This window comes from Camponotus vicinus, unplaced genomic scaffold (genome assembly GCF_025532165.1).
Source record: "Camponotus vicinus isolate PSW18456_S1 unplaced genomic scaffold, iyCamVici1.0 SCAF_3, whole genome shotgun sequence".
Taxonomy (NCBI): Eukaryota; Metazoa; Arthropoda; class Insecta; order Hymenoptera; family Formicidae; genus Camponotus; species Camponotus vicinus.
Genome location: NW_028141967.1, coordinates 16,375,255 through 16,390,027, shown reverse-complemented (window position 1 = coordinate 16,390,027; position 14,773 = coordinate 16,375,255). Strand labels below are relative to the sequence as shown.

The following is a 14,773-nucleotide window of genomic DNA, read 5'->3' as shown; positions in this document are numbered from 1 at the left end:
TTGATTCTCATAAGTGAAATAGGATTTTCGTTCGTATCGAAACCGGGAGAGCCGTCTAATGTATAGGTATACATATTAAGTATATACATCGCGCGATCAAATATAAAATTTTTAATATAAGTTCTTATACAAAATTATCGTTTTAACAAAAGATTTTTATCGCTGTCCCTCTCGTCAGATAATATTCCTAAATATTGCTAATTAAATATAAAGAATTATCGAATAAGAGTGTGAAGATTCGATGTGATAAGTCAACGATTAAATATTAACTCCACAAAATTTAATGATCACCTTCGATATTATAGAATCGCGAGTTAATTATTATGAATTTAATAATTTGTTTTCTCAGTTATATTTACGAATTTCGTATCGGAAAATATTCATAAATAAATTAATAAATTACGGTTGCGAAATCACCGTGTTTTTCCCGCGTTTTTTTCGCATTCTTAGACGAGATTATCGTTTTAATAAAAGAGTTATCGTTGTTGCTTCGGTTAAATAAACGTTAAAAGTTGCGTGGCTCGTACCGCCGAGGAGTCGAAACGATTTTCATCATGGAGAATTATTTCTCACCGGTTCTTGTGAGATCCATTCGCGACGTCTAGTTCGGTGGCCTGTTAAAAGTTGGGAATTTTTATTGTAAGATTGGAACTAATCCCAGGTTTTCCTGGCAATTTCCGAAAGCAATGATTTCGGTAGTAATTCAACGACGATACGCTTCTTTAACGTCGAATTAATTTAAATAATATATATTTAGATGAGAGAAATGTATCTTTTCTTTTCTTCGTTAAAAAATGTTCTTCATTATCAGGATTGGTATCATTATTGTCTATATAATGCCAGAAAGATTTAATAGTAGATTAAATATGGATATAGCGTTGTGTATAAATTTTAATTTTTTAAATAATTTCATAATTTAATTAATTTTTATTAATTTTTATGATAAAAATGATTACGAGCGAATATATTTTATTAATTATTAATTAATTTGAAAAATTTATTTAAAATACATGCACAAATTAACGTATCCAAAATATTTTTATAATTTTTGTTAATATAATATATTATATATACGCGAAATTATACATGAATGTTACATAAAATGTGCGAATACTTAAAAATTTAGAGACGAATCGAATGGGTACCCCTATATCAGTAAGATATTGATTAAAAAAAAAAAATTATTAATTTAAACGTTACAAGAATAAGAATCTAGATAATTAATCTAGAATTAATTATATATTTAAAATTATTTCATTTATTTTATTTTGAACACTATTCGAATTGAAATTTTTTAAATCTTGCTGTTATCGGGTTCGATTCGTCTCGCGCGCGACGGTACCCCAAATTATGTGTTCGCACATTTAACACAAACTCCAATAATGCATGTATTTTATTATTTATAAATATAATCGTTCGTAATCACATTTCAATAACAAAGGTTATATCCATTTAATTTTCAATAAAGAAATATATTTCTTAGTAATGGAAGAACATGTTTTCTGACGTGAATATCAATTTCGTGAATTGAAAATAATGACGAGGGATAATTGTCTTTGATGAATTGTATTTAATACTGAAATCATTGCTATCGGAAATAGTCCGGAAGATCCAGGATTCGTTCCCTCCTACAGTGAAATTCCCGATGTTTAATGGATCACTTAACTTTTTTTCGCAGATTGATCTTGCGAAATCTGATGTAGAAAGATGTTAATCGTTCTCCATTTTCAAGATCGCTCTTCTTTTTATCGGATATTACCGGTATGTCACTCGCGTATCTGCAATTAAATATTTTGAATATTATCGATTTATTTATTCGTCGCGTTTTATCGCGAATTTTAAATCGCGATTTATCTTATAAAAATTCGCAAGTAAATCGGTCGGTGAATTGTATATTCACAAACATTACATACCTCAAATGATTGTTGCAATATTTTTGATTTTTTATACTAACGTGATAATAATTATATCGCGCTCGTGTCTATTGAGAGCTTCGATCATTATATTTATTCGTCGCGTTTTCTCGGGAATTTTAAATCGCGATTTATCTTATAATTTAATCGTTGACTTATACGTCGAAACTTTATCTATCTTTCCACGTCTTTGAATATTGTCTTTTATAGTCTTCGCTAGTAGTGCAAATATTTTTTTTTACTATTTAAGAAGATGACCGATAATTTTATTAATGATTAATCGCGATTATTTAAATCATTATATAAATCTTATTAAACTCTACTAATTCATCGATAGTTAGAGATATAGTTAGATAATTAAATTATTAGAGAGGGATTTTGATAAAATTATTTGTTCCGTTATTCTCTATTAAACGTGGCGAACAACGCGATTTTTTAATTATATGTTAATTATATTCAAAATTGTAAAGTCTTAAGATTTATTTTATTTCATTTAACTAATCATGCGCGAGATGTATGTATTTACAATATGTATTTTTCAATCGCGATATTTCTATAAAATAGCGTATTAATCGCAAATAAATTCGCAAATATTACAGACCTTAAATATCTGTCGAAATATCTTTGCACTTGTGCGTGATAGTAATTATATCGCGCGTGTCTGTTAGGTGCTCCGATTATATTATTAAAATTGTACATATCGCAATCAAATATTCCGAATATTGTCGATTTATTTATTTGTCGCGTCTTCTCGCGAATTGTAAATCGCGATTTATCTTATAACTTAATATTATCTTATAATTTAATCGTTGACTTATACGTCGAAACTTTGTCTACCTTTCCACGTCTTTGAATATTGTCTTTTATAGTTTGCGCTAATAGTGCAAATATTTTTTTTACTATTTAAGAAGATGATCGATAATTTTATTAATGATTAAAATCGCGATTATTTAAATCATTATATAAATCTTATTAAACTCTACTAATCCATCAATAGTTAGAGATATAGTTAGATAGTTAAAGTATTAGAGAGAGACTTTGATAAAATTATTCGTTCCGTTATTCTCTATTAATTATATCACGCGTGTCCATTAGGGGCTCCGATTACATTTTAAAAATTATACATATCGCAATCAAATATTCCGAATATTGTCGATTTATTTATTTGTCGCGTCTTCTCGCGAATTATAAATCACGATTTATCTTCTAAAAATTTGTAATAAATTCTATATTCGCAAATATTATAAATCTCAAATGTCTCGAAATATCTTCGCATTTGTTTGATAATAATTATGTCGCGCGCTGTCTATTAGCGGTTTCGATTATCATATTACAAAAATTATGCATATCGTAATCAACTATTCCTAATAATCGATTTATTTATTCGTTATCGCTCTCTCGCGAATTTTAAATCATTATTTATCTTGTACTTTAATCATTGATTTACATCGAAGCTTGATCTATCTTTTCGCGTTTTGAATATTAATAATCTACATAAAATGCGCCAGTAATGCAAATACCTTCTTTTACAATTGGAAAAACTATCAATAATTTTATTAATGACCCTTTTGATCACGATTATTTATGTTTAAGCGTTATTTATATAAAACTAATTTCTCTCTATTCTTAAATTCTATTATTGTATGTCGATTATTAATAATAAATATCGCGTAATTTATCATCGCTAATCAGCCTTGTTTGGACTATGTAGAAATTTTTATTAAATTTTATATTATACGTATATTTTGGATACTTTTGTAATTCTTTGTAATAATTTAAAATTATTCTTAAAAAATTAAATTGAATTTCTTTTTAAAAATGTTTTAAAAATTAAATTAAATTATCAAAATTATTTTCAAGAAGATTAAACAAATTGCATAATTATAAATGTTCAAGATATGTTTTAGCATGTTATATTTGATTTTAAAAATTAAAAATATATCATATAAATGTGTAAACTAATATATAGCTATAATATTAAGTCCAAATGTTAATGCTATCAATATCAAATTATTTATGTTATTAAACATTTGAATAAATCGAATACATTTATTTGATATTGATAACATCATAAATTATATTTTGTAAATCGTACTTTGTAATTAAAAAATTGTGTTTTGTAAATTGTAAATAGTTATAATTGTATATTAATTATAATCTAATATTGATATTTTTAATTATTGACATAGTTGTGTATAAAATACAATTATAACTATAATTATATTACATGAAGTTATATTTACGATTGTAAATTACGTGAATACATTCTTATGTAAATTACACGAAAAATTATCGAAAGTATACGTATAATGATTATACGTATATATTATATGTATATATATGATTATACGTAAGTATACGTATAGTATTAATTCGTTAAATTAACATATTTGTTTCTATAGAATATATTTTTGAAATATTCGTAAAAGAATAACTGTTTATATTTTCATATCAAAGAGTCATTAATAAATTCGGAAAATTTTTATATAAAATGTAGAATCGCGACTCAATTATTATAAATTTAATGATATGCTTTCCGTTAGATTTATCTATTTATGAATTCCATATCGCGCGGAACTGAATATTCTTAAAATAAATTATTAAATTATGATTGCGAAAATACCGTGTTCTTTCCACGTTCGCTTCGCGTCACCTTCGCTATTATAGGATCGCGAGTTAATTATTATGAATTTAATAATTTGCTTTTCAGTTATATTTGTATTTACGAATTTCGTATCGGAAAATATTCATAAATAAATTAATAAATTACGGTTGCGAAAACACCATGTTTTTCCCGCGTTCTTTTTGACGTTCTTAGACGAGATTGTCGTTTTAATAAAAGTTACATTGCGTCATCGACTTTCCATCGTCGGTGCCGTCAACGTGTCGCGGACGGCGGCATTTCGTTACCGCATTTCCGCGTTGTAGTATTCTCGCGTCGTCGCGTTTTCGCGCTTCCGCGTTGGACTTTCGTATAAAATCCCAATTTCCTTATTGTCACGAGTCTCTACTTCCGATGCCAACTAACTGGGATGTTTCGAGTTTGTACACGTTGCTATGCAACGTACACTCTTGCTTCGTGCTTCGTCAAGTGATTCGGCCCGAATTAGTTAGAACTCGATCGATTGCTCGGAATGGTCGTCAATGGGTCCCTTCTCTTTGCTCGTCTACAGCCACACGCACTGCGTGTGTTAACCCTGTCGAGGAGTCGAGTGGATTCCCCTAGGCACGATTTTCGCTCGGTAAAAGGGGTTGCCTCCCCATTTTCTAAATTGCTGAATGTAAGCATTTAAAAAATGTGGGTATCCTCTTCTTTTGCCGTCTACTAGCCTGGTGTAGCATATAGCAACCGCGGGAGGCATAATATGTCCGGGCGGAGCACCTGAAATCGTGCTTAGCGGGTCCAGGTTCGATACGAGATAGGATAATTATGCGCGAAAAAGAGTTGGTGAACTTCATTTTCCTCTATTTCCGTCAATCGTTTCGTCTTCTTTCCGGTTTGGGCTTAGTCCTTGCTCGTTGTATCGTTGCAATCCCGACCGGTTGGCTCGAAGTTGATTCTCATAAGTGAAATGGGATTTTCGCTCGTACCGAAACCGGGAGAGCATATGTATACCTATACATCTAACGTATAGGTATACATATTAAGTATATACATCGCGCGATCAAATATAAAATTTTTAATATAAGTTCTTATACAAAATTATCGTTTTAACAAAAGATTTTTATCGCTGTCCCTCTCGTCAGATAATATTCCTAAATATTGCTAATTAAATATAAAGAATTATCGAATAAGAGTGTGAAGATTCGATGTGATAAGTCAACGATTAAATATTAGCTTCACAAAATTTAACGATCACCTTCGATATTATAGAATCGCGAGTTAAGTATTATGAATTTAATAATTTGTTTTTTCAGTTATATTTATACTTACGAATTTCGTATCGGAAAATATTCATAAATAAATTAATAAATTACGGTTGCGAAATCACCGTGTTTTTCCCGCGTTCTTTTCGCATTCTTAGACGAGATTGTCGTTTTAATAAAAGAGTTATCGTTGTTTCTTCCGTTAAATAAACGTTAATAAAAATTGCGTGGCTCGTACCGCCGAGGAGTCGAAACGATTTTCATCATGGAGAATTATTTCTCACCGGTTCTTGTGAGATCGATTCGCGACGTCTAGTTCGGTGGCTGTTAAAAATTGGGAATTTTTATTGTAAGATTGGAACTAATTCCAGGTTTTCCTGGCAATTTCCGAAAACAATGATTTCGGTAGTAATTCAACGACGATACGCTTCTTTAACGTCGAATTAATTTAAATAATATATATTTAGATGAGAGAAATGTATCTTTTCTTTTCTTCGTTAAAAAATGTTCTTCATTATCAGGATTGGTATCATTATTGTCTATATAATGCCAGAAAGATTTAATAGTAGATTAAATATGGATATAGCGTTGTGTATAAATTTTAATTTTTTAAATAATTTCATAATTTAATTAATTTTTATTAATTTTTATGATAAAAATGATTACGAGCGAATATATTTTATTAATTATTAATTAATTTGAAAAAATTATTTAAAATACATGTACAAATTAACGTATCCAAAATATTTTTATAATTTTTGTTAATATAATATATTATATATACGCGAAATTATACATGAATGTTACATAAAATGTGCGAATACTTACAAATTTAGAGACGAATCGAATGGGTACCCCTATATCAGTAAGATATTGATTAAAATAAAAAAAATTATTAATTTAAACGTTACAAGAACAAGAATCTAGATAATTAATCTAGAATTAATTATATATTTAAAATTATTTCATTTATTTTATTTTGAACACTATTCGAATTGAAATTTTTTAAATCTTGCTGTTATCGGGTTCGATTCGTCTCGCGCGCGACGGTACCCCAAATTATGTGTTCGCACATTTAATACAAACTCCAATAATGCATGTATTTTATTATTTATAAATATAATCGTTCGTAATCACATTTCAATAACAAAGGTTATATCCATTTAATTTTCAATAAAGAAATATATTTCTTAGTAATGGAAGAATATGTTTTCTGACGTGAATATCAATTTCGTGAATTGAAAATAATGACGAGGGATAATTGTCTTTGATGAATTGTATTTAATACTGAAATCATTGATATCGAAAATAGTCCGGAAGATCCAGGATTCGTTCCCTCCTACAGTGAAATTCCCGACGTTCAATGGATCACTTAACTTTTCTTCGCAGATTGATCTTGCGAAATCTGATGTAGAAACAAGATGTTAATCGTTCTCACTTTTTAAGATCGCTCCTCTTTTTATCGGATATTACCGGTATGTCACTCGCATATCTGCAATTAAATATTTTGAATATTATCGATTTATTTATTCGTCGCGGTTTATCGCGAATTTTATATCGCGATTTATCTTATAAAAATTCGCAAGTAAATCGGTCGGTGAATTTTATGTTCATAAATAATACGGATCACAAATGTTTGCTAAAATATCTTCGTCTGTCAACATTTGTGTGATAATAATTATATCGCACGCGTGTCTATTGATGGTTTCGATTATCATATTATAAAAATTATGCGTATCTCGCAATCGCGAATATTCTGATTATTGTCGATTTATTTATTCGTCGCGTTTTCTCGCGAATTTTAAATCGCGATTTATTTAGTAACTTAATTGTTGATTTCGAAGTTTATTCTATCTTTTCATTTTGAATATTTCCTTTGATAAGGATTCCTCTACACAAAATGCGCCAGTAATGCAAATACTTTCTTTTACAATCGAAGAAACGATCAATAATTTTATTAATGACTCTTTTGATCATGATTATTTACGTTTATACGTTATTTATATAAAACTAATTAAATTCTATTATTCTATGTCGATTATTAATAATATATATCGCGTAATTAATCATCATTAATCAGTCTTGTCTGGTCTACGTAAAAATTTTTAGTAAATTTTATATTATACGTATATTTTGGACACTTTCGTGTAATAAATTTTATTTTGTATTAAGTTTAATATTATAGTTTATATTAAATTTGTATTATATTTTGTAATACATATTTCTAATGCATTGTATTTTATATATTCTGCATTAAATTTTGTAATATATATATTTGTAATGTAATTATTTTTATATTACATAATTTAATATTTTGTAATGTGTTTTTTATGTAATTGCAAATTAATTACAATTTACGTTGTATATATTATAATTATGTAATATATATTTTTTATATGTATTATATTCTCTGTTTAAAAACTCTATTAAAAAAAATAAAAAAATTTTTCCTCCTCAATTTTTCCTCCCCTGTATCTCCGCCTTAACGAAGGCATTTGCTAGGTGAGGAGGTTTCAGTACTCTCTGAACCTGAGAGCTATGCCGGCGGTAACATACGCCGATATTCATATAGTCTATTCTTATATTTAAAATCATTTGGACAACGTATGGGCACACATACATACACATATAGGTAAGTAATTTATAAAAATTATTTTTATAAAAATTATTATTTATCATATTTATATATTATTTTCAAAATAATGGTTGTTATACTCTGATGCTACCGGCATTTCGTGCACATAGCACGGAACAAAATCAGAAATTGTGCACATTATATATTACCCTCTGAGAACATTCATGGACATTGGCTTTGTAGTTCATGTCCACGTTTTCAATGTCCATAGAGGGAGTATCGCTTTCAGGGATCACCTTAAAACAGGCCATGACATCTCTCAGTCTTCTCTCTGGCATGGCCGCTCTCAGGCTTCTCTCTGATATTACATATGTCGCGTAATAGTCTGCCAAGGCAAACGTCGTCACTCCTGTCATTCAGATTTCAAAGATTTTCGAAGAAAATTTTTTTATAATCATGGCGCGTCAAATTACGAGCTCGAATAGCAATTTTTACACTGAAAATAAATGCCGTGCATGTATGAAGGAAGGTGGTAAAATGTTATCCATGTACGACGACAAAAGTAACAACAAGATTAATTTATCATGTAAACTCGCGGAGCTCACGTCTATTCAGGTAAATAGATTATTTTTAGCAGATATTTGTTTTTGTTTTTAAAATATCAATTTTTTTAGATTTTGAATAAATTCCGCGAGATAAAAATAGTGTACATTTAACCTCTACAATTATTTTTAATAAGATTGTAAAGCAAAATGAATATTATAACGTATATAAATGCAGATATAGCTATTGAAGTTTAATGTCGCAATATTATAATTAACAATTTGATATAAAATATTGAGTGATTATTTTATAGTTGTACATTCTGATTGCAAACTAAAATAAAATTTATTATTCTTTAGAAAAGTTGAGTATTGAAAGGAGAAAATATTAATATAGCTGCAAAAACTTGCAACATATGTATTAATAAGATTTTTTTCAACAGATTGACAAATTTGATGGATTACCCAATATGCTCTGTTCTAAGTGTGCTTATCGAACTTATGTTTTGTATGACTTCAGATTAAAAGTACAAGAATCGGATAAGAAATTCAGGATGATGCTTGAAAATCAAATGAGTAGTATCAAGGTATAATAGTAGAGAATAAAATTAATATTAATATTAATTTGTAATCTTTCTTTCCTTCTTTTCTTTCTTTTCTCCTTTTCTTTCTTTCTTCTCTCTTTCTCTGTTAAGTAGGTATTAAATGAGTTAAAGTTAGAGCAATCTTACAACAAGAGTAAATATAAAATGATTTATGTCATAAATAATAAAATTTAATTTTTGTAACAAGTAACAAATTTTTTTAACCAACAATTTCTATTAATTTTGGAACATATAAAGATCTTTTTTTAAACATTTTCTGTTGGAAAAGAAATTGTAAATATATTAATGGATTTTTTTTAACGTTTCATATCCTCTATTTTTGCAAGTGTTTATGGTTTTTTTTTCAGGAAGAAGAATTCGATAGTAAAAATGATGAAGATATCATTGTACAGACAGATGAATCCTTAGAATTGAATATATCAAATGATGATTCTACACACAATGTTGATTTTCTGGAGAATTTAAAGGTTGAAATAAATGAAGCAAGTAACAGCGAGCAACAATCTCATATACCTCAATTGCTTGAAAATGGCAAAGAAAATAAAGAAAATAATAATAATCTACAATTGAATGATCTCTTTTATAATATTCTACAAGAAATTAGCGAGAATCAAATAGGCAGTCATGTTGTGAAAACAGATATACCTGAAGAAATTACAAAAATACTCGAGTCACAAGATATCACAATAATGTATGTACCACATGACTCTACGACTGAATCGATGTCTGAATCGATGTATGTGGAAAATACATTAGTGCATGATCAAAAGCAAGAAGAAAATGAAAATGGCAATAATATATCTGTTTCTGAAATGGAAATTTCAAATGAACAAAAAAATGAAATTTCGATCAATGCATGCATTTCCAATTCTATAGAATCTAATGTAACTAAAAAAAATAAACGCGTCTGTTGTGAACGTGTGGACGATAAGACGCAAAGCAAAAATAAGCAACTTAACAATAACAAATCCAACATTGAGCAGTCTGCAAAAACAGAAGACAGTGATGAATCTGATTCTGATTATTTCATCGATGCCAAAGATAACATATTAGGGAGCGTGAACGACGCGATCGTACGAATAAAGGAAGTGAAACAGGAAGATGAAATCGAATATCAATGTACGTTGTGCCAGCAGAACTACGAGCAATTACCGTATATCTTATTACATATCGTTGATAATCACGTCTCTAGTACCGGTCCATTCTTTTGCATGGTGTGTGAAAAAGATTGCGAGAGTCACCGAGAGCTGCGAGCACACGTGAAAACACACACCGGGCGAGATCCGTATTCCTGCTTCATTTGCAAGAAGGGATATTCTAAGAAGAGATATCTGAAGAGGCATATGATGTGCCATTCCGACTTTCCGCGGCATCGCTGTTCAAAGTGCGGTTGTCGCTTTAAGACTAAGACAGAACTGGACTCTCATATGAAGACGCATAGTGTACCCTACTCTTGCAATCAGTGTACACGTGTATTTAATCACAAAGGCAATTATAAACGACATCTGGTCAGTCATTTGGATCCCCAAGGCCTTTACTTACCTAAGTATCCATGCAAATTTTGTGGCAAGCGCTTTCCTAACAATCGTACTCTGGAAACACATATTCGGGTACATACTGGCGAAAGGCCATTCAAGTGCCAGTATTGCGAGAAATCATTTTCACAACGAGGTAATCTGATAAATCACACAAGGATACATTCAAATCCACGCAGCTATACATGCGAAGTCTGTGGCAGAAGGTTTGTAGTATAAGTATTTGTAATTTCATATAAACTTGAAGGAAGTAAATATAACATTAAAATATTGAGTATAAATCTTTCTTTTATTCTTTGAGAGAAACAAATTGACAAGATATAAATAATATTCAAATCACAATCTAAAAAATATATATAATTAAACTTGATGTTAAAGGATTTTCTTTATAAAAAAATCTGACAAAATATAATTTAAAAAGAATAACAAATGTATTAATATACATTATATGACATGTTTAATATATTTTAAATAACTTAATCACTTAGTATATTGTATGTATATAAATTTTTAAAAATTAAAAAATTTGGAAATATAATACAATGTTAATTTTTTTGCTTAATTGTAGCTTCAATCAACGTGCTACATTAAGAGATCATGGACTGTTACATACAGGCGAGAAGCCTCATGTGTGTAATGTTTGTGGCAAGGCGTTTACAGTTAGCGCAGCATTGAGAAGACATATGTTCAATCATGCAGAGAAAAAGCCATTCAAATGCGAAACTTGTGATATGGGATTTGTTGGGAAATACGATCTACGACGACACATGAGGGTACATGGGGATCAATCTAAGGAGAAACGGAAAAGAAATACTATATCAAAGTCAAGCGATTTAATTCAACAAGAATCGGAGAAAAGCCTTGCCGTAATAGAGGAACCGAGCACTGAAACTATATTTATAGAACAAGTATTGTTACCCCAAAATGTTACACAAATAGTGGTGAATCAAGTTGAATCAGAGAAAGAAAATGAAGACGCATTGTTCAATCTTCACTGTTACAATTCAACTCTTGTACAATACAGTTAATAATGTGCATAATAGATTGTAGATTATACAGGATGAATCATTTGAATAAAATGAGATATTTTTATTTTGAATAACTAAAATATGTACATTGTATAAAAGAAGTTCTATACAAAAGTTATAAAAAATTGGTCCTTTTTTTATATAGAATGATGAGAAAAAGTTTTGATATATAAAAAGACATCTATCATTTAATGAGATAAAGATAATTTTTCTTGACATGAGGATCTGGACAGTGTTTCAAATGTGCTGACTAGAATCGATCCTTTTTAATTCATGTAACCTTTGTAAAATATTCTTTTGTGTATACTTTAAAAGTTATTCGAAATAAAAATATAGAAACAGTGATATATATCTTGTATAATAAGAATTGCTACCATTAATTATTCTTGTTTTATTTTTGTATACATATGTACAATCATTTCCTTTCCTTCTTAAAATCATCTTATCTGTTACAACAGTAGAAGTTACACAACTTTATTAAGATACTTCCTTTATTTACTTTTATTTGAAAGGTATAATTAATTAATGCATATATATGTATAGATGCATAAATATGTATAAATGCATAAAAGAGAGTATATTGCATTTTTGAAATTATAAAAATTTTTGCATTTCTACAAATCTTTAAGCTAGAATAATTGTACGATACTTGACACAAATCTTATATGTTAATCAAACAAATGTTTGGTAAATTTTTTAAAATAATTTTTTTCCAAAAATTGTAATTTAAGGATAGTATTGTTGTGTACACAAATGTATTATTTTCATAATATTTGGAAATCTATATGTTTTATATTTTTTAGAAAATTTTAAAAATATTCTACAACTTTTAAGATTTCAAAAGTTTTACATATTTATTTAGTGATATGAATAAACAATCGTGGCATATTAATAAATTTATGATATGAATAAATTTATGAATAAATTTATGAAACAATATTTGTAAAAAAAAATTTATATGTATTTTTATATATTTATCATGATTATATTATTTAATCAAAAACTTCTACTAACAAAATAGAATTATTATTACTACTAAGTAATATTATCTACTATTATTAATAATTATTATTAGTGTAATAGTAATTAGTATAATTACTATTATAATTATTGTTAATAGTAATTTTATTTATCTATAAGTAAAATTACTATTAATAATAATATTAATATAATAATAATAATAATAATAATGTGTATATAATATATCTACATTTTCAATTCTCTTTCTTTTCATTCTAAAAGCTTTTAGAAATTTAAAAATATTGTGATAGTATTTAATACTTTGGAATTTAATTCAAAAGTTGTTTTACCTATTTAAAGAAATGAAAAAATAATTACATAAATATTATTATTGTAAAATAAAATATAAGTTAATATAAATAATAAATATAAAAATAATAAAAATAAAAAAATAAATATAAAATAATAAAAATAAAAAAATAATAAATATAAATTAAATATGTACTTATCAGTAACTGGATATTTAATCTACTTTAAATTGTGTAACTGCAAATGTGTAGACTTTTTTTTGTTAATTTTACACATCTTAATACATTTATTATTATTAAAAGTATAATTTTGATCAATTTTCCATTACACATTTCTAAACATAAAATTGTATTTTAATGCTTTTATGTTACAACAATGCATAGTTTATATTCATGTTATAATAGTTTTGTAAAAATTCAATGTATTACACAATCTTTTAATTGTCACAAAATAATTGATAGCTATAAAAATTATTTCCTCGTGCATTGATAGAACGAAATTTTATATAAGAGAGATAACGCACATATGTTTAGAACATGCATAAAAATTTAAAAATTTAAAAATTTAAATTAAAAAATTTACACTTTTTTTATTAAATAATATTTTTATATAAGGCGATAACAGATAAAATAATTAATTAATAGTAGCTTTTAATTATTTTCAAAATTACATTTGTTATGCAAACTACTTAAAATTCTATATATTCTTTATAATTGTTATATATGTATATGTATAATATAATTGCGATCTTTCAATATTATTAATACATTGTATAGATTATCGATTATAAAGAAAGATATTTCTGCTTTTCGATCACAGAGAGCACCACGAATGCTATTTCACGACTAGAACTAGATAATTTTTAGGACGATAATATTGTATACGAATGATAAAAAGAAAAATCTATACAGTTTATATGATTATAATTTGAAGTGTGATTATAAATAAGATTGTCTTTCGCAATTATATTTAAATGAAAATATCATGAAGATTGATTAATATATATTACTATCTGCAACTTATTAATTGTAAGTATATTATTAATGTATAAATGTTGATTTAGTTTGTGTTTTAACAATAATTTGTTAACTTTTTTATGTGTGTGTGTGTGTCAAATATTATTTATTCTTTATAACCAATTGAACAAATAACAATAATTTTTAAATCTTCCAACAGATGACGCAGCTAGTCTATGAGAGAACCTATAGAAAAAAGTTATGGCTTTTTTTAGTAGCGTTTATGTACGCAATGTATTTCGTACATGTTAATTAATAGCTGTTAATAATGGCTCAAATATTGTTGTGATTAGTTTGCAGGTAAATTTTCGGCAGTTATTTCATAGTTTCGAAATATGATCTCGAAGCTGTACATGGACTTATTAGTTAGTAATATTAGACAGCAATTCAATTAATTAATTTTCGATATATGTGTTAGTATGC

General features: G+C 27.5%; 1 protein-coding gene across 2 annotated transcripts; it reads left to right on the top strand.

The window, feature by feature from the left end:
* The first annotated feature begins 8,679 nt into the window (after positions 1-8,679).
* LOC145968529 (uncharacterized) lies at positions 8,680-12,445 on the top strand. 2 transcript variants are annotated; one of them, XM_083094073.1, is made up of 4 exons: positions 8,680-8,970; positions 9,341-9,484; positions 9,850-11,243; positions 11,606-12,445. In XM_083094073.1, exons 1-4 carry the CDS (start codon positions 8,812-8,814, stop codon positions 12,063-12,065), a joined length of 2,157 nt encoding a protein of 718 aa, XP_082950199.1. In that variant the 5' UTR covers positions 8,680-8,811; the 3' UTR covers positions 12,066-12,445. The 2 variants fall into 2 exon arrangements, with proteins under 2 accessions (XP_082950199.1, XP_082950200.1); XM_083094074.1 differs by having other exon boundaries at positions 8,833-8,970; positions 9,418-9,484.
* The last annotated feature ends 2,328 nt before the right edge of the window (positions 12,446-14,773 follow it).

Coding starts and splice junctions, on each gene's coding strand:
- LOC145968529 (XM_083094073.1), top strand. CDS start 8,812: ATGGCGCGTCAAATTACGAGCTCGAATAGCAATTTTTACACTGAAAAT. Junction 8,971..9,340: donor CGGAGCTCACGTCTATTCAG/GTAAATAGATTA, acceptor TTTTTTCAACAG/ATTGACAAATTTGATGGATT. Junction 11,244..11,605: donor TGCGAAGTCTGTGGCAGAAG/GTTTGTAGTATA, acceptor GCTTAATTGTAG/CTTCAATCAACGTGCTACAT.